Source organism: Papio anubis, chromosome 9, assembly GCF_008728515.1.
Source record: "Papio anubis isolate 15944 chromosome 9, Panubis1.0, whole genome shotgun sequence".
Lineage (NCBI taxonomy): Eukaryota > Metazoa > Chordata > Mammalia > Primates > Cercopithecidae > Papio > Papio anubis.
Window position 1 is genome coordinate 98461827 of NC_044984.1, and position 16533 is coordinate 98478359.

The 16533-nt window shown below is 35.0% G+C and overlaps 1 protein-coding gene across 3 annotated transcripts in view; it reads left to right on the forward strand.

Annotated features, from left to right (window-relative positions):
* Positions 1-15610, forward strand: part of HCFC2 (host cell factor C2) — a 42868-nt gene extending 27258 nt beyond the window's left edge. The window contains exons 10-16 of one of the 3 annotated variants that reach the window (XR_002515969.2): positions 2411-2588; positions 4391-4594; positions 5390-5463; positions 6660-6703; positions 7356-7493; positions 11053-11238; positions 12041-12381. Coding sequence is in view for 1 of the 3 variants with exons in the window: in XM_003907068.5 (XP_003907117.3) it covers positions 2411-2588; positions 4391-4594; positions 5390-5463; positions 7356-7493; positions 11053-11238; positions 12041-12355 (1095 nt within the window). In the remaining 2 variants the exon portion in view is untranslated. Of the gene's footprint in view, positions 1-2410; positions 2589-4390; positions 4595-5389; positions 5464-6622; positions 6704-7355; positions 7494-11052; positions 11239-12040 lie in introns of those variants that run through there. The other 2 variants (XM_003907068.5, XR_004176299.1) reach the window with 2 other exon arrangements.
* Positions 15611-16533: the final 923 nt, after the last annotated feature.

Here is a 16533-nt window from a genome sequence, read left to right on the forward strand (position 1 = left end):
TTTCTTAGACCAGTTAGTTTCCCCTAAGAATTCTCCAACCTCTTGCTTAAGGGTTATGAGCCTGGCTGTCAGAATCTGGGAGCTTAGTAAGGGGATTGGAGGGAAGGTATATTTCTGTTCAGCATTTAGACTTTCATTTAATTCCAATTTTCAGTATGGCGCCTCTCCCCATACTTGCATCATCCTCATACTTGTATCACTTGTGGGATACTGTAGCGTAGTCTAGAGACTCACATTTCAACCTTTCTACCTATTTTCCATCTTCAGCTACAATGAAGGAGAGGAATTTCTCTGCCTTGGTATGCTGGGAGAGCAGAACTAGGGCTACAACACTTCTTAAACAGACTTCTGTGTGACAAGCTTCCAGCGTTTTCTTGTACTCTGCACCTCTGCCACCACTGACTGCCCTGGGCCCTGGGGCACAAACAGGCCACATCTTAGTGACTTTTCACTTAGGAGAAGGCTCTTAGCTCCAGCTGTTCTGTTTTACATCTTATCTACTATTCTCTCTTCTGCCATTCTCTTTTTTTCTTAAAAGGTTATAGCTTCATACTTTAAAAAATTCCTTTTTTGTCATTTGAATTGGGTTTTGGAGAAATCTCCTGAAGCAAATGTGTTTAATCTATCATGTTTAATGAAAATTCTCAGGATGTATTTATACTTATTTTATAAAATTTCAGTTAGACTGAGTGTCTGATTTTAAGCAAAAAGCACATTCCAGATGTAAGAATTTTGAAATGAAATAAACCAAATTCAAATTCTAGCTGTTACTTACTGGCTACCTGACTGTAGGTTTGTAACTTAAGTTCTGTGAGTATCATTTTCTTCATCTATAATAGGGGTCAAGTTATCTTACTAATAGGATTCTTGTGAAGATTAAGTAAGATCCAGAGTGTATGGATATATATAGTACACTGTCTGCCATAATGCCTGGCATAGTTGTGGCTATCATCATCATCACTTATAAACAGTAGCACCACCAATTAAGGGCAAGCACAGGGCATATTATAGACAAGTATCCTCAGAGCCATGAGAAATTATGAGCTGACAATAAAAATAGAGACAGAAAAGTAACAAAAAACAGGTAATTAGAAAGAACAACATTAGGGTATTTGAATGAAGCCAGGTCACTTTTATGGTTAGGTAGACCTGTAGGTATAATAACTGATATACACATTGATGACTTGAATTATCAAAACATTGTAAATGTAGCAGCTGGGTTCTGTGGCTCACACCTGTAATCCCAACATTTTGGGAGGCCAAGGTGGTAGATCCTTCAGCTCAGGAGTTCAAGAACAGCCTTGACAACATGGCAAAACCCCATCTCTACAAAATATAGAAAAATTAGCTGGGTATGCTGGTGTGTGCCTGTAGCCCCAGCTACTTGGGAGACTGAGGCAGGAGGATTGCTTGGCAGGTGGTGGCTGCCGTGAACTGTGGTCGTGCCAGTGCAGTCCAGCCTGGTCAACAGAGCAAGATCCTGTCTCAAAAAAATAAAAAATAAAAATAATTTTTTAGGCCAGGTATGGTAGCTCACTCCTGTAATCCCAGCACTTTGGGAGGCTGAGGTGGGTGGACCACCTGAGGTCAGGAGTTCAAGACCCGCCTTTGCCAATATGATGAAACCCCGTCTCTACTAAAAATACAAAAAATTAGCCAGGCATGGTGGTGGGCGCCTATAATCTCAGCTACTCGGGAGGCTGAGGCAGGAGAATCACTTGAACCTGGGAGGTGGAGGTTGCAGTGAGCTGAGATCGTACCATTGTACTCCAGCCTGGGCCACAAGAGCAGAACTCCATCTCAAAAATAATAATAGTAATAATTTTTTTAAAAAGTTTGAATGTATTTATTATAGTGTGTTTAAGAAGGTTAAGAAAAATGTAATTAGGGAAATTCTTATCCAAAATACCTCATGCTATAGGATAATTATATGTATATGTATGAAATCTTTATATGGAAAACTCAGTCATATAGAATAGTTTATTTGCTTGAAGATTCCATATAGCTGAGATTTTACTTTTGGAGTTACCATATTTTTAGGATACATGTCTGCCCTTTAAGAAAATTTGACCAGACCCAGTAGCTTTGTTCTCTCCTGTGTTATGTATGTATTTGCTTGTGATACTAGCTACCACTTATTAAAATGTAGATTTTTTTTCCTCAAAATATACTGTCCCTTTCCTCTTCAAAACGGATCTTTTGAGCGTGGAGATTAAGTGAAAAGAAATTGTTTTCTTAGAAACTATTATAAAATTGAATAAAAATCCTGTATAAATTAATAATGTAATTTTTAGGTGTTTTATATTCTGATAAAAAGTATTTAAATTGTAAATTATTTTGCTTGTTTTTTACATGTATTTTTATTTCATTGAATATTGCTTACTACAGTAATCTGTTGTATTTCTTGTAGATCAATGATACAATAAACAGCACAAAAACTGAACAGCCAGCCACAAAAGAAACTTCAATGAAAAACAAACCAGACTTTAAAGCACTGACGGATTCTAATGCCATTTTATATCCATCTTTGGCATCGAATGCTTCTAATCATAATAGTCATGTGGTGGATATGCTAAGGAAAAATGAAGGTAAATGGATGACATTTTAAACTAAAGCTTTTTATAAAATTGGTAGGGAATTTAATAGTCATTGAAAAAGTAAATGTTGTACAGTTTTGATCCATTTTCCTAATAGCAAAAAACTGCCATATTCAACCTGGTTAGAATGATGTTAAAATACTAAGTAAGCACTTACCAATAGTAATGATTGATTATGAACTATGGAATTTAAATGAGGCAAATTTTTTTTTTTTAAAGAATAGCCTCTCCATCAGGAAGAACTATAGTAGAAAATGATTAGGAGACTTGTTAGGGATTCTTTTAGGACTCCAGGAGATGCATAGAGACTAAAGCAGTGGCTGACTCCAGGAGATACATAGAGACTAAAGCAGTGGCTGAAATGGAGAGGAGAGAATTCATCATTTAAGAGACTTTTAGAAGGTTTCATCTATTAGACTTGATAGCTGGCTGTATATGAGAAATAAAAATGAGTTGAATATGACTCCCAGTTTTTTGGGTTGGATATGAGAGTAGGTAATGATAGTCTTCATCAAAATAGGAAATATAGGAGCAAGGACGGATTTTGGAAAAGAGAGGTTCAACTTGGAACTCTGTTTTTGAGGCACTTCGGGAATATACTGGTAAAGATTTCTGATGGGCAGTTGGATACTTAGGCCTGGAGTCTAGAAGGCAGTACTAGGCTAGAAACATAAATTTAGAAATTAAGAGTATTTAAATGTAATCTCCAAAAGAGCAAGGATCTTGTTGACTTGTTCTCTGCTAGATTCCTAGCACCTGGTGCAGTGCCCGGGAGATATGTATGGATTTGGGAATGGTATTTAACGCACAGAAAAATATGTAAGGGCGACAAGAAGAAGGCTTAAGTTTGTGAGGCATGATCTATGTCTGCCTTATTTCACCATTATAAAAACAAATACAATATCTCATACATGGTAGACTTCACTGTTGTAGAATGAATGAATATACGTCCTAGGGGAAAAAAAAAAAAAAACCAGCTTCAAAAAGGAGTATGTGGTCAGCATTGTTTACAGTGCAGAAAAGTCAAGTAAATGAAAATTGAAAAATACCCCCTAGAAATCATTGATGTTTGCCAGAATTATTTTATTAGAGTAGTGTGCTAGAAATCAACTTTTGGGGAGATCAAGGAAGTATAAACTGCTCTAAAGGGAATTAGTAAAGGGAGAGGGTAATTGGTGGGCATTGTTGGGTAAACGAAGAGGTGTGTTGTTTGCTTCAGGAACTTGATGATGTTTATGGGACAAGGACCAAAAACTACTGACAAAGAATCTGAAAACCCTGAAGAGAGAGGAATGATTGATGAGGGTCCCAACATATAGGGGAAGGAATGGGACCAAGAATACAGGAAGATATATTCAGATTTTTTAGGAGAGAGGTCAGCAAATCTTCTGCAATGGAAGATAGGGAGGATGAGTACAATTATTAGTACAATTCCAGTTTGCAGCCAGAGAAGGCAAAAAAATGAGATAATTCATGCCTAATGACCTCTAATATTTTTTTCCTGAAATGAAGGGCAGAGCCATTTGATCTATGATTTAGTGAAAAGTCAAGAACAATGGCTCAGTGTTTAGAATGAACGAGGAAGGTAAAAAGTTGGATATCCATTATGGATATAATGTACTTTATTTTTCTAAACATTTTATGCCTAATGGTTAATTCATACTAATACCATTTGTGGTGCTCATGTATGATTTTAAAACTGAAAGTACCAAGAATCATATGACAAGAACTATAAGACACAACAATTATCTGCAGATGTTATATTAATAATTACCTTTTCCCTTTTATTTTAGGTCCTCACACTTCAGCAAATGTAGGTGTTCTAAGTAGTTGCCTGGATGTAAGAACAGTAATTCCTGAAACTTCTGTATCCAGTACTGTTTCCAGCACACAAACTATGGTAACCCAGCAGACCATTAAAACTGAATCATCCAGTACAAATGGGGCAGTTGTTAAAGATGAAACTTCACTAACAACATTCAGTACCAAATCTGAAGGTTTGAAATGTGTTTCACATACTGTATTTTGAACCATTTATGTATGTAAATTCATCAAACTTACTTGTCTTAGATGGGAATTGCATTTCATCTTGGAATTTTGTTATTAGTCATTTCAACTTAATTTCTGTGAGCAAGAGTTTTCATTTGACCTAAATTTAACTTTTAGAATCTTTAAGAATTCTCTTTAGTTTTTGTTTTCTTTCAATCATGACTTTATGGATTTTGACTATATATTTACCTTTATCAGCTTTCATCTTTCCAGAATGTGATGTAAACAGATAAAGCATTTCAGTTAAAATTATTTTATAAAATATTCTCTGCATAAAATATTTAGATTAGCACACATCACTGAAATACAATCAGAATGTATCTTTCCTACTGTGAATAAATTTAGCAAACTGTTTTTTAGACAAGATGGTTCTAGACTGTGTATTAACAATTCTTCCAACTTGCTTGATTTCTAATTTGATAAATTCTTATTCTTTTGGAATAGGAATTGTATTGCATCTTTAGTAAACATTCTCTGAAGTTCTAGCTAGTCATAAAACCCTTAAAAAATGAAATTTATGAATTGTTTTGAGTTAAAGGGTCAATATTACTACTTATTGTCAATAATAGTACAATACCCTCCGGCTGTTTTTTTATTATGATAAAATACACATAACATAAAATTTGCTGTCTTAGCCGTTTTTAAGTTTACAGTTAGTGGCATTAAATATATATTTAAAAATTATATTTTAATGTATCTGGTAAGTTATGTAAATCTTATCTGATAAATTGTTTAATTTTTAGTTGATGAAACATATGCACTGCCTGCAACGAAGATCAGCCGTGTAGAGACACATGCTACAGCAATGCCGTTTTCTGTAAGTACATGACCTGGTGATGATGCATGTTTACACATGATTATGTACTTTTAAATGCTGAGCAACTTCGAAATAATTTCATAAAAAGATTCTCAGGTCTCAGTAACAAATTGACATACATTTAGAAATAAATGATTGAATAGGAAAATGTTCACAGTATAATGTTTAGTGAAAAGGCTGGATAAAAAATAACGTGTTGTGTTCTCAATTTTGTTAAAAAATACATGCAATTCATACAGTTATACTCTCACATGTACCCACACATAACCACTCTAAAATCCAGGTGGGGGGCCACAGATACTTTTTACTTTCTTCCTTATGCTTTTTATATTTTTCTATAATGAAATGTTATTTTTATAATCAGAAATGTGTGTATGTATATATACATACATATATGTGTATATATGTGTAAATTACATTAATGGTTAAAAGATAGGATGTATTATGGAACATAAAACTTGAATGGCTGTATTGCTAGCTACTTAATAGGAGCACAACAGAATATTGCAATAGTGGATTGACATAAATGTAGGGTAGCCCAATAATCTCTGATATTTGGTTGTTTTACATAGGCCAAATTTGGTATGCATGGCACCAAACTTAAAATGCCAGGAAAGTACCTTACAAATATACCAAGATTGTCTTACTTTGATAAATATAAGGATAAAACATACATATATATACTTTTGAGGGTTTTTTTTTTTGTTATTAGTCATTTCAACTTAATTTCTGTGAGCAAGAGTTTTCATTTGACCTAAATTTAACTTTTAGAATCTTTAAGAATTCTCTTTAGTTTTTGTTTTCTTTCAATCGTGACTTTATGGATTTTGACCATATATTTACCTTTATCAGCTTTCATCTTTCCAGAATGTTAAGTCCTAGTGTTTTTAGACTCATCTTAGGGAAGGATTACTAAAATGAATTTTTTTTCTCTTGAGTCTATTTTGCCATGCATCAGCCAGAATTGTATTTGTTATTTGAGTTGGAGCCAGTTGTTTTATAAAAGTTGTTGAAGAGAGTTTTTACAACAAGTTTAAAGCTATTACTCTTTTTTTAACCTTAAAGACTCTTCTAGTTAGCTCACTTTGTCATGTGTGATAGCCTAAATATTAAAAAAATGTGAATTATAAGCATGTACCTCTGCTGTTATATATTTAAGACAGAAATAAATAACTGAAGTGCACATTTGTTTTGAGCTTCTGGAAACAGTGTCTCATTTATAAGAAGATGGCTTTAAAAGGTTAGTTCCAGGGATAAGTATAATTCACTTACCACTAAAAGTAGCTTAAGGTAGAGGAAGTTTATTTGTTTTAAAACAGGATAAAAAATGTAAAACTGTTTAATCTACTCCTCTTTAGTATATACTAAAGTATATTCAAATTGCATTTTAGTTTTGAACATTTTTTCTCCTTTTAGGTTTGGAGAATCACAGGTATTTCAAGTGCAAAGATCACTGAATTTTTGCTAGTTGTTTTTGGATCTAGAAATGAGCCAGCTTGGAATGAATTTTTCTTTATTTGCTCCTTTTGGAGCAAGTTGTAATGTTAACGCTAAAGGAATTACATTTTCTGAGAGAGTCTCTGAAATGACAGTGTTCTATAAAATAGCTGGCATTTTAACATATCACTGATTGGAAAGCATGCTAACTCCAGCTAGGTTGAAAGTACAGAGCTACTGACTTGGAGAATGCCTGTCACTCCTGTGTTTGAATTGGCATCCCTGTTTCACTGTCAGTTGACCTAATCTGTTAAGACTTTATTTACATATGAGTTGTTAATGTTGTGGTGTTTATCCAAATACCTACTTGTAGATCACTGCATGGACTTATTAAATCTTGAAATTTTTCATATATTCAATAAGAGTCTTCATAAATTTTTTTTCTCTGAAATTAGAAAGAGACTCCTTCAAATCCAGTGGCCACAATGAAAGCAGGAGAACGACAATGGTGTGATGTGGGAATTTTTAAAAATAATACAGCTTTGGTGAGCCAGTTTTATTTGCTGCCAAAAGGGAAGCAAAGCATCTCAAAGGTAGCTATTGATGTATTTTCTACATTGTAAATTATAAGCCTCAAGGATGAAATTTTTCTTTACCAATAACTAAGAAAGGGAAAGAAAAAAATAATTAAAAATGAGATTTCTTTTTTAGAACCCTGATTCAGGTCACTTGAATGAGTAAAATTGGGATCCAGCCACAATCTATATAATTGTGAATTCTGTATACCAAATGTATTAGGCCATTCTCGCATTGCTATAAAGAAACACCTGAGACTGGCCGGGTGCAGTGGCTCACGCCTGTAATCCCAGCACTTTGGGAGGCCAAGGTGGGCAGATCACAAGGTCAGGAGATCGAGACCATTCTGGCTAACACGGTGAAACCCCATCTCTACTAAAAGTACAAAAAATTAGCCGGGTGTGGTGGCAAACACCTGTAGTCCCAGCTACTCAGGAGGCTGAGGCAGGAGAATGGCATGAACCCGGGAGGTGGAGCTTGCAGTGAGCCAAGATGGCGCCACTGCACTCTAGCCTGGATGACAGTGCAAGACTCCGTCTCAAAAAAAAAAAAAAAAAAGAGAAGAAATACCTGAGACTGTATAATTTATAAAGAGGTTTAAATGGCTCAAGGTTCCACAGGCTATACAGGAAGCATGATGCTGGCATCTGCTCAGCTTCTGGAGAGGCTTCAGAAAACTTCCAATCATGGCAGAAGGTGAAGGAAAAGCAGGCATGTCTTACATGGCAGGAACAGGGGCAATGCGTGGGGTGGGGAGGTGCCACACACTTTTAAACAACCAGATCTCATGAGAACTCACTATACAATACTAAGAGGGGATAGTGCTAAACCATTCATGAGAACTCTGCCCCTACGATCCAATCACCTCCCATCAGGTCCTACCTCCAACACTAGGGATTACAATTCTACATGAGATTTGGTAGGAAAACAGATCCAAATCATATCACCAAGTTACACTGTATTCTTTGTTAAGGCCCTTTGTATGGACTACATCACAAGCATGTCATTTAAAAAATCTTTGAACCAGGTGTGGTGGAGCATGCCTGCAGTCCCAGCTACTCAGGAGGCTGAGTCAGGAGGATTGCTTGAGCCCAGGAGTTTGAGGCTGCAGTGCAGTATGATTGCACCTGTGAATAGCCACTACATTCCAACCTGGGCAACATAGCAATACCTATCTCTAAATTAAAAAAAAAAAAAACTTATACAATCACTGAGGATGGAGAGTTTTTTGTTCGTTGTTTGTTTGTTTGAGACAGGGTCTTGCTCTGTCACCCAAGCTGGAGTGCAGTGGTGCGATCAGAGCTCACTGCAGTCTCAATCTCCTGGGCTTAAGTTATCCTCACACCTTGGCTTCCTGAGTATCTAGGACTACAGGGACAAGCCACCATTACCAGCTAATTTTTGTAGAGACTGGGTTTCACCATGTTGCCCAGGTTGGTCTCCAACTCCTGGGCTCAAGTGATCCTTCCGCCCCGGCCTCCAAAAGTGCTGGGATTACAGCCATGAGCCACCACACCCAGCCAATGAGCTGGGTTTTGAGTCATAAATAATTTAGTCTGACTAGCACAGATAAGAGTTTTTTGAAATATCTCTGATTTTGTTAACCAGTGTGTCTAGAGAATGGACCTTTTTTTTTCTATTGAAAAAAAATTTTTTATTTCTGATTTTACAATTTAAAAAAATCTAAAAGCCCTGATACGCTATTAAATACAATCTAATATTCCCTTGATGCTGAAACCCCTTAAAGAGGACCTCATATACATATATGAGATATTTTATATATATGTAAATTAGACATTTAACCTTCTAAGAATTATTACATAGATAACAGCTCCAAAGCACATTGAAAAAATTTATAAAGGCCAGGTGCAGTGACTCATGCCTGTAATCCCAGTACTTTGGAAGGCTAAGGTGAGAGGAGCTTGAGCCCAGGAGTTCCAGACCAGCCTGGGCAACATGGCAAGATCCTGTCTTACAAAAAATAAAGAAATTTGCTGGGCAAGGTACACGCTTCTGCTCCCAACTACTTGGGAGGCTGAGGTGGGAGGATCACTTGAACCAGGAGGTCAAGGCTGCAGTGAGCCATGTTCAGGCCACTGCACTCCAGCCTGGATGACAGAGTGAGATGCTGTCTCCAAAAAATAAATAAATAAATAAATAAAAATAAAAAAATTACTAAATGGAGAATTTCTGAGAGAGAATTGCCAAGGAAATAGATGTTCATTTTGAATCTCCTGAAGATATGTACAAATGGGGAATATATCCTATATATTTATATGTATTTTAGTTGCTCTACTATTACTCCTCATATCCCTCTTTTTCATATAGCATTTTTCTAACTCTTGACAAAAATAGAAATTCTAGTTAATAATTAGTATTATGCCCAGTGAAATTTCTCACTGTAGTTGGATTTCATATATAAAGACGTGTCTGTGTCTAGGGCCTAGTAGCTACCTGATTTTTCCTAAAAGAAAAAATAGCCTAAAATTTAGAGCTAGTAAACTTAGGTTTGAATCACTAGTTCCAGCATTCAGCAGTGTGATCTTGGCAAGTCAACTTGTTTAATCTCTCCTAGACTCAGTTTCCTCATCTGTAAAGTAGAGATGACATGGCTCCCTTAAAGTAGGAGAACACATTGGCACTCTCTGTCTAACTAGGAGAGTTAGGGAGCATATGTAAAAATTGTTTGAAAGTTGTAAATGTTATTATCTTCCTACCTAGAGTATATAATCTAATTTAACATTTATTTGGTGTCTGCTGAATTTTAATTTTAAAAAATGCTCTATAGGCCGGGCGTGGTGGCTCATGCCTGTAATCCCAGCACTTTGGGAGGCCGAGACGGGTGGATCATCTTTGCTCGGGAGTTCCAGATGGGTCGATCACCTTTGGTCAGGAATTCCTGGCCAGCATGGCAAAACCCTGTCTCTGCTAAAAAATACAAAAATTAGCTGGGTGTGGTGGCAGTCATCTGTAATCTCAGCTACTTGGGAGGCTGAGGCAGGAGAATCGCTTGAATCTGGGAACCGGACTGTTGCAGTGAGCTGAGATTGTGCCGCTGCACTCCAGCCTGGGAGACAGAGCGAGACTCCGTCTCAAAAAAAAAAACAAAAAACACTCTGTACTACATGCTAGTCCCTCCTTTTCTATCAAGCTTGCCTGCCTGTCTCTAAAGGGTATTGTTCCTGGGCAGACTATTATTTGACAGTATATCTTCTGAGATTTCTGCTTCAAGATAAGTTTACATCATGATGGGATAGTTGATACTTTGTTTATAGTGGTTGTCAGCTTTTTTTCTACCTTCACATTGTTCACGTGAAGAATGCTCTTACATTCATCTGTATAATCAGTGATTCTCAGTTGGAAAGAGTGCTCGCCTCTGGATAAGGAGCAGATGTATGCTTCTCTATTGGAGGGTTCATTCCATGTGAGAGAGAGGGAGATAAATGTGAACCAGAACCTTAAAACATAATTTATGTTTTAAAAGTTTTTTTGTTTAATAAAAATTGAATTAATTTTTGAAACTTTAATAATATTAGTTGTACCTTTTCTTTAACTTTTGCATATATTACATTTTAGGTAGGAAATGCAGATGTACCTGACTACAGCTTGCTTAAGAAACAAGATCTTGTTCCAGGCACAGGATACAGATTCAGGGTTGCTGCAATCAATGGTTGTGGGATAGGTCCTTTCAGCAAAATCAGTGAATTTAAAACTTGTATTCCTGGTTTTCCTGGAGCTCCTTCTGCAGTCAGAATTTCAAAGGTGAGACATCGGGTCAAGACTTGTTGATTTTAAATTATTTGAAATTTCATATGTGAAGTAAACTGTCAGTTTAGAAATTCTTGTTACCATCTTATGAAATGAGAGATACCTAAAAGAATGGATTAAAAGTTTAAAAAATAATTTTAGCTAATCATTCATAGTTTTTTAACTTTTATTTTAAATTCAGGGGCATATGTGCAGGTTTGTTCCAAAGGTAAATGAGTGTCATGGGGGTTTGTTGTGCACATTATTTCATCACCCAGGTATTAAGCCTAGTATCCATTAGTTATTTTTCCTGATCCTCTCCCTCCTCCCACCCTCCACTCTCCGAAAGGCCCCAGTGTGTGTTGTCTGCCTCTACGTGTCCATGTGATTTCAAGCAAAATTACAGCATCCAAATCACAGAAAGGCAGGGAAATCTGGTATGCTTCTAAATTTGTTCTTGTTATTATGGAATGAAAACATTTGGCTGGAGAATTTTAATAGAGCACTCAAAACTGAATTATATTTTATCCTAATGTCCCGTCCCTCCCTAGAGATTGTTTAGGAAATAAAAATCCCCGTTTTGGGACATTACAGGTAGACATTTAAACTTAGTTGTTTTTGGAAAGCAAGCATGAATTAAACATTGTAGATTCAAATGAGGTAGGTTTTAAAAATCAACAAAAAAAGATCTAACATCTAATGCAATTATTTTAGCAAAAATGAGCATTTTGTATTCTAAGGATAGACTCAACATAATGAGTGATAACAGAGGAAACTTAAGAACCTTTAACCTGTTTTTTTTCCCGCCCTCTTCAAGAATGTTGAAGGTATCCACCTTTCCTGGGAACCTCCAACTTCACCTTCTGGAAATATTTTGGAATATTCAGCCTACTTGGCTATCCGCACAGCACAGATACAAGATAATCCAAGTCAACTTGTGTTCATGAGGATTTATTGTGGTCTTAAGACATCATGTACAGTAACTGCTGGGCAACTTGCAAATGCACATATTGATTATACATCCAGGCCTGCCATTGTGTTCAGGATATCAGCAAAGAATGAAAAGGGATATGGACCAGCTACACAAGTTCGGTGGCTTCAAGGTAACAATAAGAAAGCACCTTTAAATTGAATTTTTTTTTACTGAAGCTATTGTGATTATGATTATTTATTAGTAACTGGTTATGAAGATTTGTCATTTAAAAGAGTATTCTCTGACTGTATTTCCAGCAGTTATGAACTTAAGTTTGTAAATTGTTCTTAAAATGTATTTGCTGAATTATAGATCCAAATAAAAGAAAAGAAGCAAAGACTCTCTGAAAATTAGTATATGAGTTCTTCCTTACAGATATAGCTCTTTTATAAAGAAAAACAGTGAAATTAAGATAAAAGCTAGAAAGCTTTATTACCCCAATATATTTTATAAGGGCTATGTAACCCAGTCATCCTAGAGTTATTGAGATAATTCTAGTAACTGGCTGTTGTATACTATGCTGTCTTATATAGTAAATGTTCTCTACTTTGTTAATGTCCTATCTTTGAGTACTCCCTCTATCTTTATTCTATATGAGCAGTGTTCCTCTAACAGCTGTCTTCTATTGGATAATATGTGTGATACTATAATAATTCTAGTAGTTGTTTGATTCCTTTCTTTGTTTACAGTTAGCACAGAGCTTAAGAAATTAAAAAAGAAAGAGGCAAGTTTAGAAACTGCTTTTGAACTTTTATTATTTTCCAAGAATCATGGTAAAATACAATAAGAACAATGAGTTTTCTTGATTCTTACCAGGCCAATATATTTGAATATATTTTTGGCCAAAGCACTTAACTTATCTGGCCCTCATTTTCCTCATAACAGATGAGAGAGTGAAAACCGTTTATCTTTTAGGTCCCTTTCAGCACTAAGATTTTGTGTTTTTAGTAGAAGTGAAATATATCCCTGAACATTTTCATCTGTCTTAATGGCTCTAATTTTGCTTTTGCTAAAATTAAAATCTTCATAATTGAATTCAAAATTAAAGTATATGTCCTCCTACTGGAGAAAGAAACAAGCACCTTAACAGGACACAAGTTTTAAAATGGTGTTTTAAACATTTGTAAGATTTTTGTAAATGCTCTAAATGTTTTATTTTTGCATTGTTTTTACCTTGAAATTGTATAAACTTTTTTACTATGAAAATATAAGCATTAGACAGCTAACTCAGGTTCCATTACAACCTTAAAGATACAGATAGGTATTATAAACACTCTGCTACAGGTAACTTGTTTTAAACTTTTTAGGAATTTCATGGTTCCACTGCCTATTTAAACCTGGAATTAATATACAGAGCAATAATTGCAGAAAAGATATTTCAAACTAAGAGCTTCAATAACTGCAGGGGCACAGGTCTATCTTTTTTTATACCACATAACCTTATGCCAGTTTAGGTTGACTGAGTAGCTATGTCCTCAAATTTCATGTATAATACCCCCCAGCAAAGATGGATTTAATTGTGCAGAATTGATATATATGTGTGTTCCAGTTACTAATTTAAAGTGTATAGAATATTTTAATATATAATTTTTGTAAAGAACTGGGATTTTTATACTACAGTATTTGTAATTAATGTGTCTCACTAAGTTTCTCTTGAAGAAAATATGCAAATTGTTAGACACATAATAAGTGGTTTCCAAACTCTAAAGATAAAATAAATGCACTACTATGGTGTTGTTAGAATACCTTTTTTGTGGCTGTATGAATCTTTACTCTTTAAATGTGTACTTTACAATGTTTACAAGGAGCTTCTCTGGTTTGTTATCCCAGCAATGCCCTTGGTGAGAGCTTCATTCTGCATTTGTTTAATTCATATGCTTTGCTTTTGGCATATGCTTGCTTTTTGCACTAGTAGAATTTTAACTTACCTCATTATTATGTTTGTAATCATTTGTCTAGCTTCTGTAATGTGTCTGATATAGGCTAAACAAATACTTAACCAAAGTTAAAATACATGATAAGCAATTTTGCACATATTAAATATTAGGGTTTGTTGTGTATATGTGTATACTTAATTATAAAAAGAAAATGAATGGAAAATTATACTAAAAGTATATGTTTGAAGCCCAATTATTTTAAAGATCTATTGCTTTAATAGAAAAAGTTTGGCTTTCAACGCTTTCTTTTCTGCATTAATTAACAACGTGCGTCTTGAAGCACTTCTAATGACAAGGAATAAGTTGATTTTAAGCAAAGGATAGAATATTTGTTTGAGTGTGCACATTTATACCTGTTTAGTATTTGATTCAGTTTACTTTGCTTAAATGCCTCCACTCTTCTGGACCAGGAGGTGATTCTGAACCTGTGGTTCTAACATATGACTTACTTTTTAGAGGGAAGAGAAGTCTTTCTATACTGAGGGATTTGTTAAAATGATAAATGTTTTTGCCTTGATACTTAGCCCAGATTCTTTTTTTTTTTTTTTTTTTGGCATTTGTACATTAAGCACCAGTCGTATTTATCTCTGTGATAAGGGATTGGTGACTTAAAAATGCCATTAAGAAATCTGTGGCTTTGACATTAGTAGTTAATAAGAGATCTTAGAGCTGTGTGCTGATGAATAGAATGAATTGGAGTAAATAGCAAAAGAAGTGCATTTAGCTTCTTATGATTTGCACATTTTCTAAGTGAAGATCCCTCTGTGTAGCAGTAGGCTGTATCATGCAGATATTTTTCATAGGATTTGCACTGAGTTAAATGACTTTCTTTACTCTTCCCAGCTGGGTAAGCAATTCAAATGGAACAGCCTTTGTGCCAGTCCTCTTCTGTGTGCTGCAACTCTGGCTCTCATAAGTAGTGAAAGTATTTTTGATGTTGCATGCTCTCAGAATTATGTTTTCTAAAATATCATATTGGCTTCATTTTAGTTTAATAAACTTCTTTGGCAACTTAATTAGACATAGGGTATATATAAACTCAATTTTATCTGCATTTTTTAAAAAATTGAAATAATCTGATTGCATGTATGAAGGACTCCTGCCTCATTACCCAATTACATAAATACAATTATCTATAGGAAGGCGAAATTGTTGATCTATTATTTCAAAGACTTGTAGACTAGCAAAGATTCATTCTGATTAGAAATAAGGTCTATAGCTAAAGATATTTTTATTTTAATAAATTACAGCCCTTGTAACATAAAAATCATTTGTAACATTGGATATGAAGAGCTTATTAGTATTTAAAATTATTGTAGTCATTTGATCATAAATGAAGTAGATTGCAAAATAGACTTGGTCTTTGACCCTTTAAGGTGTAATTGACTGACTGTTGTGTTTTCCAAGACTGATTTTAGGCAGTTTTATGTATCGTGTACCAATGATATGTAAAATAAAGCACCTTTTCTACTATAAACAATTACAGGTGTTATTTATTTTGAAGGATATGAAAGACAAGTTAGTGATGGCAGAGTGAATCTGTAGAAATGTTGATTTTATATTTAAAATAACATGTAAACATTAAACATATTAACATGTTTAATTAATATTTGATAATTAACATGTTTAATAATTGTTAAACATATATTTAAAAGGCTGCCTGTATTGTTTGAAATAATATAGGCAACCTTTAAATTAAGAATGGATTGTGTTTAAAAACTTGTTTTTAAGTTTTTAAGATGGCAATTGGGAGTCATTTTCTCATAGAAATGTAAATCCTATGTAAGTAACCCTTGTCATACCTGAACTAGTACGCTTGAAAGTAAAAAGGCAAATGACTCCAAGAAACAGTCTAAACTTGTTGTCACCTTTTTTTTTTGTCTTTCATTTACTCTAAAATATTTTTCTTTACTCTTTTCATCCTTTTAAATTCATAGCAGCCAGACTTCTGACCTGCTACTCCATTGAAATGGCTCTAGCAAAGTTCAAGGATAACTTCCCATTTCCCAAATCCAGGGAACTCTTTTATCATATTTAATCTTGTCATTTGAAACTTTTGTCCACTGTCTCGGCACTTCCTCGTTTTTGTAGTGTCTATGATACCATGCTTTCTGTCCATCTTTACACACCTCCTCCTGTCTATGGTCCCCTTTTTTACTCCCACCTGGCCCCATTCATCTTTTTTCCTAGATTCAGGCCAAATTGCCAACCTGAAGAAGTCTTTCCTGACATACTCCACCACCAGCTAAATTTAACCCCTTCTTTTTGTTCTCCCACTGTGCTTTGTTAAATCTTCTGTCATAGCAGTCTAAAAACCTAGTGCCCCTATTTGTTAGCATGTCCCTCTCTGTCTGCTAGATGGTAGGTCTTCGAGGCAGAGATTGGGTCTTTATACCCGTT